The sequence below is a fragment of the Suillus fuscotomentosus genome (assembly GCF_016647785.1).
Source record: "Suillus fuscotomentosus strain FC203 chromosome Unknown F5891scaffold_5, whole genome shotgun sequence".
NCBI lineage: Eukaryota > Fungi > Basidiomycota > Agaricomycetes > Boletales > Suillaceae > Suillus > Suillus fuscotomentosus.
The window spans coordinates 579,405-598,326 of record NW_024539517.1 but is presented as its reverse complement, the minus strand read 5'-3'; the positions used below and the strand labels follow the sequence as shown (position 1 = coordinate 598,326).

General features: G+C 49.0%; 5 protein-coding genes across 5 annotated transcripts; all 5 read left to right on the top strand.

The window, feature by feature from the left end:
* Window positions 1–260: 260 nt before the first annotated feature.
* On the top strand, window positions 261–419 carry F5891DRAFT_896730 (uncharacterized protein; the record flags this gene model as incomplete). The annotated part of the gene is made up of 1 exon (XM_041373379.1): window positions 261–419. A coding segment is annotated over one exon (159 nt), but the record flags the coding sequence as incomplete, so codon positions are not given.
* A 139-nt stretch (window positions 420–558) lies between these two features.
* On the top strand, window positions 559–2,338 carry F5891DRAFT_1244259 (P-loop containing nucleoside triphosphate hydrolase protein; the record flags this gene model as incomplete). Its single annotated transcript, XM_041369775.1, has 3 exons — window positions 559–789; window positions 837–950; window positions 1,012–2,338. The coding sequence occupies exons 1-3, from the start codon at window positions 611–613 to the stop codon at window positions 2,336–2,338; spliced, it is 1,620 nt and encodes a 539-aa protein (XP_041231762.1). The 5' UTR covers window positions 559–610.
* Window positions 2,339–2,383: 45 nt separating this feature from the next.
* On the top strand, window positions 2,384–5,193 carry F5891DRAFT_1182404 (uncharacterized protein; the record flags this gene model as incomplete). Its single annotated transcript, XM_041366159.1, has 15 exons — window positions 2,384–2,518; window positions 2,571–2,876; window positions 3,008–3,014; window positions 3,064–3,125; window positions 3,470–3,567; window positions 3,621–3,674; window positions 3,731–3,803; window positions 3,855–4,113; window positions 4,168–4,192; window positions 4,247–4,329; window positions 4,388–4,477; window positions 4,529–4,582; window positions 4,641–4,661; window positions 4,713–4,963; window positions 5,017–5,193. 15 exons carry the CDS (start codon window positions 2,384–2,386, stop codon window positions 5,191–5,193), a joined length of 1,695 nt encoding a protein of 564 aa, XP_041231761.1.
* A 7,344-nt stretch (window positions 5,194–12,537) lies between these two features.
* F5891DRAFT_1182401 (uncharacterized protein) lies at window positions 12,538–13,308 on the top strand (the record flags this gene model as incomplete). The annotated part of the gene is made up of 1 exon (XM_041366158.1): window positions 12,538–13,308. One exon carries the CDS (start codon window positions 12,538–12,540, stop codon window positions 13,306–13,308), a length of 771 nt encoding a protein of 256 aa, XP_041231760.1.
* Window positions 13,309–16,600: 3,292 nt separating this feature from the next.
* On the top strand, window positions 16,601–17,595 carry F5891DRAFT_975617 (uncharacterized protein; the record flags this gene model as incomplete). The annotated part of the gene is made up of 7 exons (XM_041376540.1): window positions 16,601–16,622; window positions 16,721–16,901; window positions 16,957–17,146; window positions 17,186–17,219; window positions 17,273–17,296; window positions 17,374–17,430; window positions 17,486–17,595. The coding sequence occupies 7 exons, from the start codon at window positions 16,601–16,603 to the stop codon at window positions 17,593–17,595; spliced, it is 618 nt and encodes a 205-aa protein (XP_041231759.1).
* Window positions 17,596–18,922: the final 1,327 nt, after the last annotated feature.

Genomic DNA, 18,922 nt, shown 5'->3' with positions numbered 1-18,922 from the left:
TTTTCCGACACAGCCAGAGAACGGAAGCCCAGTCCTAGTGAGTTTTCGATCTTATGAGTCATGAACATTGTTTTAATAGTATTACTTCAGTCCGTGGGCTGTTTCCATTGGAAAACAAGCCAGGTGTGATATCGCTTCTAGCAGGCAAACCCCACGATACCATGTTCCCCTCTAAATCGTCATCTCTCAATATTGCCTCCCATATGGACCCAGCGCAGGAACAGTCGATCTCGCTATCTGGAAAGGATCTTGCGGCTGGCCTGCAATACGCTCCCTCTGGCGATCTTCCTCGTCTTCCAAAGTGGTTCATAGGATTGCAAGCGCTCTCTCATGGTCGTAAATCAGGCGAGGGATGGAGTTTATTCATTGGCAGTGGCTCGCAGGACTTAATTTACAAGGTTAGGATCTCTCTAAATCTAAATGATGGTTCTCATGTTTCCGCAGGCGGTCAACACTCTAGCCTGAGTGAACCCCAGAGATGCTGTTCTCGTGGAGTCACCAGTGTATGCATAAGTAAAAATTAGCTAAAGAGAAGTTAACACTTGCTGACTGCCATATATTCTTCTTACTTCCTTCCCTAGCAGGGTAATTGCTTAACAACGCGCTCGCCATGAGCCGCCCGTCTGCTGGCATGTCACTCCACCAGAGGCTTGAGGCCGCCAGTGACATCTCTGGCTTGTCTTGCATATCAGAGGATCTCATTGTCTCATGTCTTCGCAAGCGTTTCATGTCTGAATCAGTTTACACCAACATCGGTACCAATTCCCTTGTCACCGTGAACCGCCACAAGTATGTGTCTTCCAACGGCGACTCCGTCCTTCAAAAATATGCCTCAGACTATCGCGACACAACGGAAAACAAGTCTCCATTAGCACCTCATATTTTCAGCTCGCAAATAATGCCTACTACCACATGAAACGAACTGCCCAGGACCAGTCTATTCTGATCGGGTAAGTGACCCCCATCAACACATGCATTACATCATCTAAAATAAAACCGCTTTCATTATAGCGGTGAGACTGGCAGCGGAAAATCAGAGAACCGCAGACTCGCCATAAAGACCATTCTTGAGCTTTCCGTCTCCAATCCAGGAAAGAAAGGCTCCAAACTCGCTACCCAATTACCCGCCGCAGAGTTTGTCATCGAGTCCTTTGGTAATGCCCGCACTTTGTTCAACCCAAATGCTTCTCGCTTCGGGAAATACACGGAGTTGCAGTTCACTGACCGTGGGTGCCTCTCCGGTGTTAAGACCCTCGACTATTACCTCGAGCGCAACCGCGTATCTTCCATGCCATCCGGAGAGCGCAACTTCCACATCTTCTACTACCTCGTGGCAGGTGCAACTCAGGAAGAGCGCCAGCACCTCCACCTCTTGGATAAAACCCAGTACCGTTATCTCGGTCAGCGTAGTGCTATCCCAGCACGCCAAAACGGTGTTCAGGATGATGATGCCAACTGCTTTGAACAGCTCAAGGTCGCTCTCAAGACAATTGGCTTGTCCAAGCGACACGTCGCTCAGACTTGCCAACTTCTCGCTGCCATTTTCCACCTCGGCAATCTTGAGTTTACCGTTGACCATGGTCGTGACGTTGACGCTGCTGTCGTGCGTAACACAGATGTCCTTGGCATCGTTGCCGAATTCTTGGGTGTCCAAGCGGGTGCTTTGGAGGGCGTAATGTCCTACAAGACTAAGCTTGTAAAGAAGGAGCTCTGCACCGTCTTCCTTGACCCTGATGGTGCATCTGATAACCGAGATGACCTCGCAAAAACGCTGTATTCTCTTCTCTTTGCATGGTTGAACGAGCATCTCAACCAGCGGCTGTGCCGTGAAGACTTTGACACATTCATTGGCCTTTTCGACCTCCCTGGACCACAGAACATGACCAGTCGCCCCAACTCCCCTGATCAGTTCTGCATCAACTTTGCCAATGAACGCTTGCAGCACTTCGTCCAGAAATGTATCTTTGAGGCTCACGTGGACGAATATCAGAACGAAGGTATCTCACATTTTGTTCCCACTGTCTCCTACTTCGACAACTCCGAGTGCGTGCGACTGCTTCAAAACAAGCCGGGTGGTCTTATCCACATCATGGATGATCAGGCTCGCCGCTCGCATAAGAAGACTGGTCACTCGATGGTGGAAGCCTTTGGCAAGCGCTGGGGCAACCACTCGTCATTCAAAGTCGGTGTCATAGATCGTTCTGGTTTCCCCACGTTCACCGTCAATCACTTCAACGGCTCTGTCGCCTACTCCGCTGAGGGCTTCCTGGACCGTAACCTCGATGCCCTTAACCCTGATTTCGTTTCCTTTCTTCGTGGCGGGCGCCTTCATGGCTAATGTTATACCATTCTGTAAGTCATAGAATTCAGACGTTTGCTTCCAATGGCCTCACCATGTTTAGTGGTCAAGATCCCCGAGTGGTTCCCTGGTGCTGGCTTCAAGTGTCTGGCCCGCGAATGGCACGACACTCTCGAAGAGCTGGTTTCTGCACCGTACAAGTTCGTCTTGGATCAGATGGTGACCATCATTTGTAGGTTTGCGAGTATGCGCTGAAGTTTGACTTTCAAAGGCTGCTGGCATTGCCTCCGAGTCGTTCACCTCGAATCTGTTGGGAGGCGGTACTTTGTCGGCGGATGAGGAGGACGATGTGAAATGGTCCGCTGCAACTTTATACGGCGGCGCTTCCGAGACTGTCACCAAAGCGGAGTTGCAGGAGCAGATGGAGACGAACGAGAAATTGATGCAGGGTTTGGGTGGTGTGTGGGAACGGGGTGTGTCTCGGACGCGGGGGGTACGGGGGGAGCGGGAGCAGGCACCTGGAAAACTTGGTATCACGGTCGAGAAGAATTTGATGGGAGTACATATCCCAAAGAAGGTGAGGATGGGGCATGAAGGGGCGTCTTGTGCTGATCTACCAGACGTGTTTGCTTTTAGATGCCGCGTCCAGCGAACTTACTCACTTTTCTTTGTGTACTCAGCATTTAAGTCTCTGTTGTATCTTTTCAGGATGAAGGTAAGAGTTTGAGATCTAGCCCGAATGCAATCTGATCATGCGAACTTAGGGTTCATGACTGGCCAGGTCCTCCTGTTTCTCTGGCAAAAACGCTTTGGCCATGTAGGAGAAGTAAGCTGGTTTAAATTGGTTTGACATGGTTTGATCTCAATTATTCGCAGATATCTCATTCTCCGGTCGCAGAGCCAGGGGCCCAAATAGGTTTTAGAAAATTTGTTTGATTGCAATTTATGTATATGAGTACTTGTAGATGTTGCGTCTGAAACGCGCAGTTGGACGGATACATTGAAAAACTCAAGTCCGTGCGTGGCTGCTAATTATGTCATGCATCTCGTGGGAACAGCCTTCAAGTTCGTGCCAACACGTTTTGCAACACCACCGAAATTCTGGCCACAATGGTACATTTTATTTTGACGAAGCTCCAGTGAAGCTGTCTATTCAAGGTTTCATGCAAGATCCAAGCTGGGGGAATTGATACGGAGGTGGAGCTGCTGAGTCGCAGTGTTCCTATCTGGCCGACCCAGCTACGGCGGTACACCGAAATAACATTGCCGTGAGCGCGCATTGCTACTGTGAGAGACTTTAAGTACTGACTATGTGCGACAGTGAATCTTTAAGTCGCGATTACAATGTGCAGAAGATGCAGATCGACCTCACTCGGTTCGTTACCTTCATTTCTGATAACATTTATTTATGTTTAACCGCGGTATCGACAGCCGCGAAGTGCGTGGTCATTGGGAAGAGTTTGTTCATCCGTCAGGAGCTATCTACTACTACAACGCAAAAAGTGTGAGTACCGTATAATATTTCAAGTTACATACTCACTTATTAGCAATAAAGAAAACTTACACCGGGATGAACGTGAGGGATTGTTCCGATGAACGCCTCCAGAAGCTCGAATCTTGGATCGAGGTGTCAAGATCTAAACTAGACGGAAAACACTGGTTGTTAGTCGTCGAGCCGATCTTAGCGAGAGGAAAGGAGATCTACCCGTATTATTATGTGGTACCCGAGAATCGCATTATCACCTGGATCGAACCCGTGGATGCCTTCCTCCTGTTTCAGGAATGTGAGACGGTATGGCACTGGAACCATAAAAGTGAGTGCGTTACATTTTTTGTGTGTTGGTATTGAAGTTCATATTATTGCATAGGACTCGAACTCGAAGCCCAATACTGGTGAGCGATGTTCTGACGGAAAAAAAACAAGAACATTTCTCATTATAGGACTAGGAAACACGTCGAATATTTTCCGCACGGGATCGAAATCCGTGATTTGGACGTGAGAGCTTTGCGACTGCAATTGAATTGGTGTCGTGTAGGCGAGTTCTTTTTATCGCAGCGCCCGATGAAAATACACTGAATGATGGACAGAGGCCTTAGCGTTGGAACAATCTATTGCGGGCTCGATATTTTGGACGTTGGATCAAATGAAAGAAATGATGGCTGAGCTAGCTACTGCAGGTACGCACCCTGATTACAATTTGTGTCTTCAAGCTGATGGCCGAATGACAGAAGAACTTGCGAGGAGTGATGGAGTGATGGAGGAGCAAGGCGTTGCAATCTGCGGTACGTGAGTCTCATAGAAATAGGCCATTTTTGAACTTATCTCGTTACACACTGGCAGGTAAATTGTTGCATGTACTCCGTACGCTGTCTCTATCTCATATCAGACATTGTTGATTGAGGCACACAACAGGACATCATGAATTTCTGAACCACCATGGCCAACCCGAAGCTCGCTTGATGCGAACACATTCACTGGGCGAGAGGCACAGAGATCTCGAAAATTCTCCTTTCATCAATGCCGTTGCCGTTGCTATGCTCTGGATTCCGATGATGGTGCTCAGGCGACTCCGCAAAATTTATGTTGATGGTCTTGTCAATGGGGTGGACATGAATGCATTCTTAGACGATTTCAATGCACAAGCTAAATCACAAACTACGGTTGTAAGTGCTATATTGTAGACCCAGATGAGAGCACTAACCGTCTAGGCTGCTAGGCAAGCGTCATCATGGCAGTTGACGCCAGTATCCTTGCCATCCCAGGTTTAGGTTCAGCACTTGCTACAAAGACGCTATGCTCCATCTCTTTCGTTCTCAGTGCCTACTGTATTATCGCATGCACGATAGCACAACAATTTGGTCACCGAATGCGATCTCTTGACTTTGCGGTGTAGAAACAACAATACTGAGAGGAACAAAGAAATGCTCCTGACTGTATCTAAAAAGTTGTAGGTCGTGCGTTGCCTAGTCTGCGATACTTGAGATGGCAAGTGCATTCGACCCTAAAGGGGAAGCAGGTGCAGCGGAGATCTAGAGGTACGCGCTTCAGCGAAGCGCGAGAAAGCGCAGGTGCGCGCAAGGTACAAAGGCGCGGGAACGCGCGCGCGTATTAGCGCGAAGCGCGGGAAAGCGCGCGCGTGTAAGCGGAAATAAGAGAGACTAAACTTATGTGAAGATATAAGCAAGATAAAGGATGTGAGATGTGTTGTGCTAATGAATAGATTTCTACTGCGACTTTCTAAGTAGTAAGTACTAGGTAAAGTTGGGTGAAAAGTAAGGTAAATAATAGTATGTACTGCTGGCGCTTATATAGCGCGCCTAAGCGCACTCATGCGGAGCCGAAGCGCTACCGAGTAGGTATGTAAAAATATATATGAGTGAGAAACTATGATAAAAATAAAGGTGGAACTATGCTAATAAAGGAAATGGAAATATACGCACTAGGGAGCTTGGTGGACAATGGATGGATGCATCTGGATGGCTGGCGCTATAGGGCGCGCAAGCGCGGGAACGCGCGCGCGCGTATACATCGTGAAGCACGGGAATGGTGCACGCATGGCGCGCGTTGCGCAGGAAAGCTGCGCGTCATATAGGAATCACTGTGGATGGTACACAGAGTGATGCTGCGAGTTGGTGCTGTATACTCCCTAGTGTAAAGCGCCATATCACACTATGAGATGCACGAGTCTCTACATCTCCCAGGGACTTAAATTCTGAGTGTCCCCACTCAGCGCGCGCATGGTGAGGATTTTGCGTGATAGTATGTGTGCGCGATGCCTGTATGATGCTTGGGTCGTTGGGCGATGAATGCGCAAGTGCAGGAATTATTGCGTGGATGTGTGTGAAGCGTGGGAAGTTGCGCGCATGGTACGCGCAAGGCGCGAGAATGTGCGCGCGCTATGCGTGAAGGCGCGGGAATGAAGCGTAGCATGGCGAATTGCAAGGGTGACTCTGGTGTGAATAGTGTTCCCTGGGTGTGAGGCGATGATGTGAGAGTGATATGGATGTGGCGCGCATATGGCATAAAGCGCGAGAAAGTGCGCGCGTGCAAGGCGCGAGAAAGCGCGTGAGTGTCGCATGTGTTGTATTGTGCGTATGATGCGAAGTGGTGCGGTCCAAGAGCGATCCAATCCAAGTCCAAACCAAGTCCTGCTAGGCGCGCTAAATATTAGGTGGTAAGGTTTGAACAGTGTGAGTAAAACTATATGTGAAAATGCGAAGGAAAAAATGATAAACTTTGCGGATGTCCTATCCGACTTGTCTTCTTCGTGCGGCTGTCGACATCTACACCTTCCTATGAGCGAGGCGCAGGAAGCGCGCATGTGTGCGCGCGCGAGGCGTATGGGCGCGTGAATATTGCGCGTGTATGTGCGCGTGAGCGTGGGAAGACTGCGCGCATATGTGCGCGTTCTAAGGTAAAAAGGAGCATGGTGCCGCGTCATGCATGCGAAGAGAAAATATACTATTGAGCTAGGCGGGCACGTTCTATGATTGTTTTTCTTCTATGTTCTTCTAAGTGATTCCTATATGCATATATATCAGCGAGTTATTAGTTCTTTGGATGGCGTTATAATGAGAGAAAATAAAATGAAAGAGCGCTGGATGAAACCCAGGGTAAAACGAATGGTATCCTATGAAACAGCGATGCTATATGTTGTTCTTTCATGCGCGGCTGAGGCGCTTGATCCTCCTCCTTGAGCGCGTGCGAGTGCACGTGACTAGCGCGCTTCGCGTCTCTTGCGAGCTGACGCTTTACCCAAGGTAGGGTTGGAATGAGCGAGGCTGGCGTGCTTGGGGGGGGCTTGTAACTGGCAGAATGAATTCCTGCACAACGCGCTGCAGGTTGAAGGCGCGCCAATGGGAGGCGCTGCAAGGGGTGTAGGGGCGCCCTACAAGCTGATAGGATGCGCGCGATGTGCGCGCCTTGGTGCGATTTCGCGCGAATTTAATTATATTGGCCGAACACGCGAGGAACGGCCATTTCTCTGCAAATGCATTAGCGAGAGACATGTATAGTGAAGAATTAGGCGCAAATGTTGCGCCAATGGGCTGTAAGGGTGGTATATCAAGGCGCAATAGGCGCATAGGTGAAGGAGAATAGTGCGCATCAAGGCGCACAGGAATGAAATTGACATGGTAAGCAAAAGCGCGCAGAATGTGAATAAAGGTGGGAAGTGCAAAGTTAAAGATGATGATAGGGGAGTTAGGCGCATATGTATGTGTCAGGCGCGCGCCTAAGTCGCGCCTGGATGGCTGATTGAAATATACTTTGTGTTGAATGATAGAAATGCGGTTTAGAAGGGGAGAAGCGATAGAAATGCGGTAGCGTGAAAACTCTGCTAAAATTATGAGTGCGTGAGGCGCGGGAACGCGCGCGCATATTGCGCGATGCGCGTGATCATGGCGCGTGAATAAGGGGTGGTGCAAAGATGAAGTTACAGTGATTGGAAGCATCATATAGCTCCTTAAGAGCTTTAAACATGAAAGAGACAGAAAACGCGAAACAAGATGAGGAAAAATATACAATGCCTCTAGGCGCGCGCATTGCGCGTCCTCAGGCGCAATATGGTGCGCCTGAGTTGCGCCAGGGTCGCCTGAGACATGCTCTGCTTGGTGGTTGTGCAGCGTGATGCACGGATGTTTTACCGGTGCGCGATAGTCACTGGAAGCAAAAAGCGCGACATGCGCGCAATCGTTAGTGACAATTGGAGTTACCAGAGGCAAACTCTGGTTGATGCAAGGTGCAACTTGAGCCTCTGATGCGGTAGGAGGCTCCTCTATAGGCGCGCTAAGGTGCAATAGATGTTTAGGGTCATCCCTGACCTTTAATGATGCGAGCAGTGATGGTGATGGTGTGATTGGCGAGGTTTCTTCCTTAAGCGATGCGATAGCGAGGGGCGAGCGTGTTTCTAGCGGTGCATTAGTGTGCAATAGATGTTTAGAGTCATCCCTGACTAATGGCGAGGCTATAGCGATAGGCGCGTGCGATGCGATAGCGATAGGTGCGCGTGTTTCAACTGGCGCGTTAGTGTGCAATAGATGTTTAGAGTCATCCCTGACTTCTGACGCGATTGATGGTGATGGTGATGATGCGGATTGTGAAGGAGATGGTGCTGCTGAGGATGATGGTGAAGAGGCGCCTGCAGTGCACGTCTGGTTGCGCTTTGCGAGCACACACTCAAGTTCGTGATCTAGAGTGATACAGTCTGGTATAGCTTTGCATGCTGGCATAGTTGATGGTGGAGGTGTGTGTGAATTGCGCGAAGGCGCGGGAAAGGCGCGCGCGCGAGGCGCAAGAATAGGAACTGGTGGCCTTTTGTCAAGTGCAACTTCTGAGGGTGCGCAATAGAAGAGTCCTGCTGTCGCATTAGTACTGGTGGTCGTATCCTGGGTTGCGTGGCTCGCGTGATAGCGATCTTGGCACTTAGCCACTGGTGCGCTAACTGGCATGTTTGGCGCTATAGTGGGCGCGCTAATTGGTGTGCTTACTGGTGCGCTTGGCGCGGGAAAAGCGCGCCCAGATAATAGGAACTGCGCAGCTGCAAAGACGTCCATAAATGGATATGGGTCGTATGGGTGGTGGTCAGGGAACTTGATCATAAGGCGCAAGCGGATTTGCGCCTGAGCATCGCTAGGGATTCCTTCCATGAATAAGCGGTCGCGTTCGGCCTTTCCAATACAGTCTTCGTCCATGAGTGGCTGCATAACCTTCCTGAATGCGCGCAGGTAATTGCTGAGTTCTGTGCAAGAAGGCATTGGTTTGTTAGCGTATTCGCGCGCAATGGCGCGCAAGTCCGCGAGCGCGTAGCGTCTTTTACCATCCCATCCAGGATACATTACCTTCACCTCATCTAAAAAGGTGCTGTAATCATCTACTGCCGCTTCTGGCATGCTGTTACAGTCACTACGTGAGCCCCCAGCTACACGACCTGCCCTCTGCCACCCTGCACGGTAACGATACGATACGATACCCGGGCCCCTTGGGCCTCGACGAATAGATGACGAACAGTTGACGAATAGAAGAGAAGTCCGGAAGATGCCGGATTAGGTAAGCGATCTGGATCGCTTACATGATATGACGACATAGGTCTAGAAGACCTATATATGTTATCAAGATAGAAGGCAAGCCTCGTGTTGCCTCATGTACTGATAGAAGCCTGCCTCATGCATGGTATCTCTGACTCGATAGATAAGCACTTAGAACCCAGCTTCAAGCTGAGCTTAGATACGATAGAGTAGCCTTATATAAGGTCGACGATTAAAGTAGATGTTCCTTACTTTAATCCTACTGGGTTTACCATCGAAACCTTTGTCTTGCTAAAGCTACCTGCTTGACATCAGATCCGCACCTTCAGAAGGACTTGAGACCCCTTCTGCCTGTAACTCGCTATCATCGTTCACCTCCGTGAACGTACGCAACTTCTGCTCTTCTGTGGAAGCCGACCTCGGACTCTCAGCACGAGGTATCACTGTCGTGATCGTCGCTGTTAGATCATCCCAGTCCGCACGCGACACACGTCGTAACAAAGGATTAAAGTCCCTTTACTGTACGCCTCCATCACAGGCTACAAGATAACTGATCGCACTTGCTGTCAACGTTACCGACACTCGTAGAACCCCGAACCTAGATCCCGAAAGGATTCTCATATCCCTGATTTAGAAACCTAATCGTACCGGCCTGACCAGTCGCAAGAATATAAGAACCGCCGTCACTGTGGAAAGTTCCAAGAAAAGGATACCACGAAGATCGTAGAACCCATCTCCAATATGGCAACTACCAGAAACACCTTCGCCGCTGCGCATCTCACCGGGAAGGAGACTCGCCTTTGTTTGCGAGAGAAGAAATGTTTTGTGTGCCACATCATCGGACACAAAGCCGCGAGCTGTCCGCAATGGACCCGAACCTCACGGAGAAAGATGATCGAAGAAGAACCCCTGCGCGCTATCAAGGTAGCCGGGGCCAAGGATGATCTACGGGTGAACGCCACCCTGATTTCCAGAACAAGAAGCACCCCCATCGCGACATCAATGATCGTAGATTCTGGGGCGTGTCAGTCCTTTGTCAACCAGGACGTGATCACGCAGCACCACATCTTGACACACCAGCTAGAGAACCCTCTGACACTCTCGAACGCTGATGGATCCTGCTTCGGAACGAAGCCGATAGAAAGGTTTTGCAACCTTACTTTCCAGATCGATGAAAGGGTAATTTCCGAACGGTTTTACCTAGCCGAACTTGGTCCAAAAGACAAGTTCCTGCTTGGACGACCTTGGCTTATCAGCCAGAACCCCCTGATCAATTGGAAAACCGGCACGGTAACCCTCAAGAGTACCGCAGATTCCCGAAAGAAGCAGAAAGAAATAGATTCTGATCGGAAGAAGAACGGCAAGACGCCCCTCTTCCTGAAAGAAGAAAAGAAGGTAGCATTGAAGAGGAAACGATCGGTATCCCCGACTACTCCCCGCACCTTCTCTTCGGGCACAGTACCATTAACCCGAACGACACGAATTGCACCGGCCCACGAAGAGCCGCAGAACGGAAACCCCGTCGAAACTTCAGAACCCGTACCACAGCCCACGAAAACTGTGACGAAGAAAGATTCGCTGCCAAGAATTGACCTTGCAGCGAGAAGATTTGAACAGAAAAGACCGGCCACTGACCCGGAGACAACTCAGAAAAAGACTTTCAGACCGGCGCTGATATCTGATCACATTTATCCCGAACTGCCACGAACGAAGAAGATTGTACCGGCTGTTCAGCCGATGAAGATTGAAGAAAATCCCGCACCCGCCCGATATGAATTCTCGGCAGAGCCCGCACAAGTCCTTGGGAAGGGACGTGCGATAATGAACGAAGAACCGCCTGTATCCAAGGCACCCAGACTGGCCCCTGAACCAGAAATAACTCAGAGATTCGAATTTTCTGGAGAACCGATATCCGTTCTCGGAAAAGGACGAGCAGTCCGAATCGAAGATCCTCCCACCGCCAAGAAACTCAGATTCTATGAAAGTCCTGAGTCCGCAATGGAGGAGGACCCCGAACCGGCGTACTTAACCGCCGATGAACCGCCGAATTCCCTCAACCTCTCCATGACACCCGCGCACCATTCTGAAGAAGCAATGACGCTGTCTTCCGACACCGAACTCCCTCCTGTGTTACAAGAAGCCCAGGATATTTTCATCGAACGAATCGCTTCGATCCACGAAGCATACCGTCAGAATGAAATAAAGAAGGAAGCACCAGACGCCGGGCCCAGTTTTGTCAGATTTATTGACATGAACAACTCCGAGGAGGACGAGGATGAAGACACGAACGCACCCTCTTCGCATGATCTGCGAATGGTAGATTCAGAAGGAAACGACTTCGAAGACGACGGCCCGCTCCCTGGCCTAGACTTCTGATTGGATATGATTAGTCGGTGACTAATGGCTTAGTAAGGGGGTGAAATCCTCCATTTTACTTATTTTCCACGCCTATTCCACCCTGAACACTGATCACCAAATCCTGAACTCGACCGACTTCTACCTTGGTCCGGAATGACCCTAAACTATCGAAGGTCCGTAATGACCCTAAACTAGATATAGTCCGAAAAGACGCTAAAACTACGATGGTCCGGAATGACCCTAAACTATCGAAGGTCCGTAATGACATAAAACTAGACGATGAACAAGGACGAACCCCGGAAAACTCCTGCAAGCTTCGGGACCCCTCACATCACTGCACTTCGACCACCCGAGTAACAGATCATGTATAAAAACAAAGGGTAATAGAAGACGACCTCCCCGCTGGACGACCCCAAGAAACTCCTGCAAGCCTTGGCACCCACGCTCGGACCCGCACCTTCGACATCTGATAAAAGAACCCAGAAATGGATCTATAGAAGATAAGAAGACCAGAACCTCCGGAACGAGGCTAAACTATCACGAGACGAACTCCACGGAAACTCCTGCAAGCCCTTGGAACCCTCTAGAACCCATCATGGCAATGACGACCACCCTCTGATGACGACCTGATCTTTCAAACAAAGATAAAAAATGATAGTACCTATCACGGCACTTTCCCTCTGATAGCGAAGAAAAATCTCGAACACGAGTTAGCCTCATGGCTAGATAAGACGATAAAAGATAACGATAACGATAACAAGTTTAGATTGAAACTGAGCTTGGATTGATCTGGAAGAAGGTTATAAACCCTCTCGATCCTCGAACATCTCTCCCAACGAACCTCCATCATCATCATGACAAACTCCATCGATAACGACTCTATCAAGATTGCACTGAAGGACTCAGACTATGGAACAGTCCTCAGAATGACGGAAAACAGCGCATTCAATGAAGCTACTATCCTGACCCCCGCGTACTCCCAAGCGATCGACGAAATCCTTGGTGATCAAGACGCCAGAACTGCAGCGTGTACCTCCCTCACCGTCTGCATTATACGAACCACGAAGCTGCTGGAAGATGTAGCCAATCGTGTTGACCTTGAAGAAGCAACTCGGAAACTTGCTATACTTCATCTGCAACGGCGGATCAGAAACTTCGCACTTCACTTACTCCCCCTCGACTTCTCCGATATCACTGACCTCGCGATAAAGAAAGTTGAAGTGAAGCCCGTTATAGAAGAACCCCGCCCGGTACGCCCGCTGAGAAGAAAGGCGGCTACCATAAACCGAACCCGTAGAACGCTCTGTAAGCGCTGCGGAGGATACGGACATCAGTTTAGAAGATGTCCAGATTATGTTTGTTGCATCTGCGATGAACTAGGACCTGACCATCTGTCGGTCCACTGCCCGCGACTCAACGGACGCATTGTACTCCAAGAGTTGAGCGATGAAGAGAAGTTTTTCGAAGCTCTCTTAGATTGGGAGCACAACCACAAGGCACTCGCGGATCTAGAACTTCAGCATCCCACTGAACTTTCCCCTGCCCCTGAAACTCCCTCTGCACCTTCCGACTCCACGATAGCAATCCCTACCCTACCCTCTGCTACGATGGAAGAAGACGTTTAGATGATGTACAAAGCCGGTGACTTTGTGCGTAGTAATGGGGTAATGTTACAGTCACTACGTGAGCCCCCAGCTACACGACCTGCCCTCTGCCACCCTGCACGGTAACGATACGATACGATACCCGGGCCCCTTGGGCCTCGACGAATAGATGACGAACAGTTGACGAATAGAAGAGAAGTCCGGAAGATGCCGGATTAGGTAAGCGATCTGGATCGCTTACATGATATGACGACATAGGTCTAGAAGACCTATATATGTTATCAAGATAGAAGGCAAGCCTCGTGTTGCCTCATGTACTGATAGAAGCCTGCCTCATGCATGGTATCTCTGACTCGATAGATAAGCACTTAGAACCCAGCTTCAAGCTGAGCTTAGATACGATAGAGTAGCCTTATATAAGGTCGACGATTAAAGTAGATGTTCCTTACTTTAATCCTACTGGGTTTACCATCGAAACCTTTGTCTTGCTAAAGCTACCTGCTTGACATCAGATCCGCACCTTCAGAAGGACTTGAGACCCCTTCTGCCTGTAACTCGCTATCATCGTTCACCTCCGTGAACGTACGCAACTTCTGCTCTTCTGTGGAAGCCGACCTCGGACTCTCAGCACGAGGTATCACTGTCGTGATCGTCGCTGTTAGATCATCCCAGTCCGCACGCGACACACGTCGTAACACATGCCTCCCCATAGTTCTCGATCATTGCGTGCAAGGTAGCAGATAATACCTTTGATGTGGTCAAGTCCTTGGAGTCCTGCTTCATCAGCGAGCTGCTCATATGTGTCAATGAATTCAGCGAGGTTGTCTGTAGTGCCGTTGAACTTGGGCGCATTTGCGGTGCCGCGGATGGGCATTCTATAAGGCATTGAGGCGTGAAAAGGCGCAGGCGCGCGCGTGAGGCGCAGAGGCGTGGGAACTATTGTGTGCGCGCAAGGCGCGAGAGTGCGTGACTATACAATGGTTAGCTTCTGAAATTGCAAAGAGATTGACCTTATATGTGCGAATTGCGCTAAGTGCAAAGGTGCGCTCGCAAGGCGCACAGGGGTGGGAAAGCACGCGCGCAAGGCGCGAGAATGTGTGACTAGAAACTGGTTAGCTTGTGAAAATGCAAAGAGATTGACCTGTATGTGTTAAGATGCGCAAAACTAGATCTTGCTGACTGCTCCCCTCGTGGTGGGCTCCAGTTGTAGAAACAACAATACTGAGAGGAACAAAGAAATGCTCCTGACTGTATCTAAAAAGTTGTAGGTCGTGCGTTGCCTAGTCTGCGATACTTGAGATGGCAAGTGCATTCGACCCTAAAGGGGAAGCAGGTGCAGCGGAGATCTAGAGGTACGCGCTTCAGCGAAGCGCGAGAAAGCGCAGGTGCGCGCAAGGTACAAAGGCGTGGGAACGCGCGCGCGTATTAGCGCGAAGCGTGGGAAAGCGCGCGCGTGTAAGCGGAAATAAGAGAGACTAAACTTATGTGAAGATATAAGCAAGATAAAGGATGTGAGATGTGTTGTGCTAATGAATAGATTTCTACTGCGACTTTCTAAGTAGTAAGTACTAGGTAAAGTTGGGTGAAAAGTAAGGTAAATAATAGTATGTACTGCTGGCGCTTATATAGCGCGCCTAAGCGCACTCATGCGGAGCCGAAGCGCTACCGAGTAGGTATGTAAAAATATATATGAGTGAGAAACTATGATAAAAATAAAGGTGGAACTATGCTAATAAAGGAAATGGAAATATACGCACTAGGGAGCTTGGTGGACAATGGATGGATGCATCTGGATGGCTGGCGCTATAGGGCGCGCAAGCGCGGGAACGCGCGCGCGCGTATACATCGTGAAGCGCGGGAATGGTGCGCGCATGGCGCGCGTTGCGCAGGAAAGCTGCGCGTCATATAGGAATCACTGTGGATGGTACACAGAGTGATGCTGCGAGTTGGTGCTGTATACTCCCTAGTGTAAAGCGCCATATCACACTATGAGATGCACGAGTCTCTACAGCGGTTCGGCCATCTTATTTCTACCGTTTGGACCTGATATTAGTGCTTGAATAGACGTATTACCTGCAAGGGAAGACGACCAACTTTGTGATCATTGCAAGCATACCAAGTCTCTTATATATGTCAAGGTAATCAACCTCTCGATCTCAATTATTTTGTGTTACTCATAGCAACAGTTTGGCCTTTTCCATCCTTGGGTTTCTGAATGGGGTTTTCACAACTGAAGACGGGCTACCCTTAACTGCGAGGATAGGATGTGGGCTAGGCATCATTGTTGGAACAGGCCTCACAATTCCATTGGCGATCGCTGCTTTAGGTCCTGGGCTGATTCGGCAGTGAGAAATCGAGTCTTTCCTGCGTTGTTTATCCCTATCCAATTATCAGATAATTGTTTTTAAAAATAACTAATTGATCGCATCCTGTACATGGTCTCAGTCGTAAATTTTAGCTATTGAAGGGCTATCTAGAACAGCGTCACCACTGTACATACTGCAGGGGTTTTGCGGGGGTATTGCGAATTGAACTGTAACTCTTTATGGTATATTTTCCAGGACATATCATTATTGAGATCCAGGCCATACTATGTCAATATTGCAAGGAAATTGTAACCCTTGACAATCTATCTCCATAGACGCATCACAACTATGAGCTACTACAATGATGCTGTAGCTGACTGCATCCAATTGCAAACCGCCAACAGGAAGCCAAACACATACAAGGATGGACCATAGTTCTGGAGAGATGCGGGACCTTCTCTGAGTGTTTATCTACCAAATACCACAGTTGCGAGACATACAAGTCTTCATCGGAATTGGAGTTTTCTTGGAAATTATTGTATTGCTTTGTCCTTGTGTATAACCTGTATCTATTTGATTTGATGTTGTAAGATTTATCTATTTAAAACAGCTCCAGCCCGATTCCGTGATGTTGTTGCAAACTCCTCATGGTAAAATGAATTTTCAAAGATTCATGGCTATGTACCGATAACTAATATTTATTGCTGTATACATAGGTATATTCAGCCGTAGCAAAATGATATCATCTTATACTTCCCACGGCTACAAAATCAAGGACTCATGAATTCACTGATGAACCAAGATCAAAAGCATGTTCGAATGCGCCGCGTCCATACCGCGTCACACGTGACGATCGACCACCTGGCCGCCCATAATATGCGCCCCACATCTCAGTTTTCCGTGTTTACTGATTTTCGATGGGGGCATCACATGTATTGTGATAGGTATATTCAGTTTGCCTTCAAGGACCTTCACTTCGCGGCATCGTCCCTGATGGGCTCTACGACATGCGTTCTAGTTCTGATACATGTAAGTACTACATTTTGAGCACACTTATGTATGCGGGCCGTGTGCTCAATTCTCAAATAGCATATCAAATTTGTTTAATGCTACTCCTCGCAATTCAGCCCTCCGCCTACCTATTTACACCCCGTTACTTAAAGTCCCCGCCAACAATGGAGAGCTCGAGACTTTGTGTCTATCCAGAAGTGATGTCGAGCAGTGGTTGCAAGAATGGGATATCTTTGGGGAAGAGCGCAGTCAATTCCTCAAGTCCATTGTCGATGCATTCATACAATCTGACCAGCCGTACGTATCATTCCATTTGACTGATGAAGGTTGTGATTGACATTTGACTATACAGGGAAACTGCATATCATCACACGCTTTCCAATGTTTCTTTATTACCATCCTCTTGGGCTGAAAGTCAATCCGCAGCGATCGATGCCATAGCCTTAGCATTGCGCTTGCCCAGCTTGTTTGACTTTGACCCATTGTTCAAGTTGGACGCTGTTGTCTCAGCAAAGGATCACGGGCTTTTCTCGCTTCTGCAGGTATGTCTGAATAGTGGCCTACCAGAATTACTTTCATAGCTCGAAAGCCATCCCGCTGCTCTCGAAAAATATGGTAAGTCGGTTCATTATTGATACCACATATTTGAACCATTCACGGGCCTGCAGAACTCGACCGAGCACAGCTTGAGCGTAAGATCCGCCTTCTGTCATTTGCATCACTGGGTTTTGCACACGTCGGGAATGACCGGTCGACCTGCCATATTCAGAGGTTTCGTCGATCCTGCGGATTGAGTCGAGTCAAATAGAGAAGTGGGCGATCGATGGTACGTCCTCTTGACATTTTGTCGTTTATACTTATCTCAAATAATCTTTGAGTAGTGTCTTCTTCCTGGAAAGACCACACAATCTCTACACGTTTACCGCGTACGCTTGAGCGAGAGCAATGGGAGGCACCGGAAAGCGTCTTGTTACGTGGAAGGCGGGCCTAGCGAGCGTGCTGGAGTTTGTTACTAGTGTACAAAAGCGCGGCAATGGTTCGAGTGCGGGTGAAGTCGTGCAGCAGGTCACGCAGACAGGTGAGACCGTTCAGGTTGACGCTGCGTAGCCTACATCAGACTTCCTCTGGTCAGTGAATCAAGTCATGATTGTTGACTGAAATCTTGTGGAGCTCATTATCGCTCATCTGACCATGACTTCGGCTTTGATGTCGAACGTTCAAAACTCTCTGCCTACTCAGATGAGCAAACTTTGGTTTGGGCGCTATCAACGTTCAGGGGTGTTGATTACAGCAATATTGCGCAGCCAAGCAACTGGATTCTGTATATATATCCGCATTCCCGTCAGTCATGCCATCACTTACCACTACTGGTGGTACTTTCCGCATACGAGCTATGCACAGCGTACAGATTCCATATGTGTATGTACCCGCTCAAACAAACATCATATAGTTCCACTCGCTGACGAGACGTACATAACGGATCAATGCATATCGAACTGCCTCAAAATTCGAAGCGGACCAAGGTGAGTACTTGATCTGATGGTAACACAGCCATTGACATGCGGTGTTGCAACTACAGCATGCAAAACTGACTCAAATGGCAAGTCTCTTCGTCACCTTCAACCTGTATCTCTCCCTCCCCTCGATTGCTGACTTTGCGCAGTGTTTCTCTGTCCAGTGCGTTTGTACAGCCCAGTATCCTATATCAATCAAGGTCATGCCACACGAGGAGGCCGAGTCGAGTACGTCAACGAGACAGGGAGAAGCGCGATTGTACTCACCGATACGTCGGACGAGCGCGAAAGATCCACCACCATATGGTGCACAGCACCGTCAGGATGCACTTTGGGAAGGTGAGCAGCCACCTGGTGATACCTACCAGCTTACTCAATTAGAAGTAGGCGGGAATGAAGCGCTTCCTCCTATGTGGCGACAGTATAAGACGTCCCCGGATGGTGAAACACTATATCAAGATGACACGCTCACGATGGTCTCGTGGGACCGACCTTTACCAGGAGTGCGACTAGGTGAGGGATGAAATTGCGACAAGGAGCGACGAACTCACGGTTGAATGTTTAACCTAGATTATCCTGGAGATCTCGTTGTTCCCGGATGCGAATGGCACATCTCTCCACTCGGTCGGTCCTACTTCGTCAACCACAATACTCGGACCACGTCGTGGAAGAAACCAAAGCCAGAACGTCCGGCAGGAAGCTTGATGCCGGAGTGCGTTATTGAGGGTCACTCCAACTGCACATGGAGCCTTGCCTATTTGGGTACTAGTGGCAATCTAATGAGCACGTCTTACGATAGTTCGA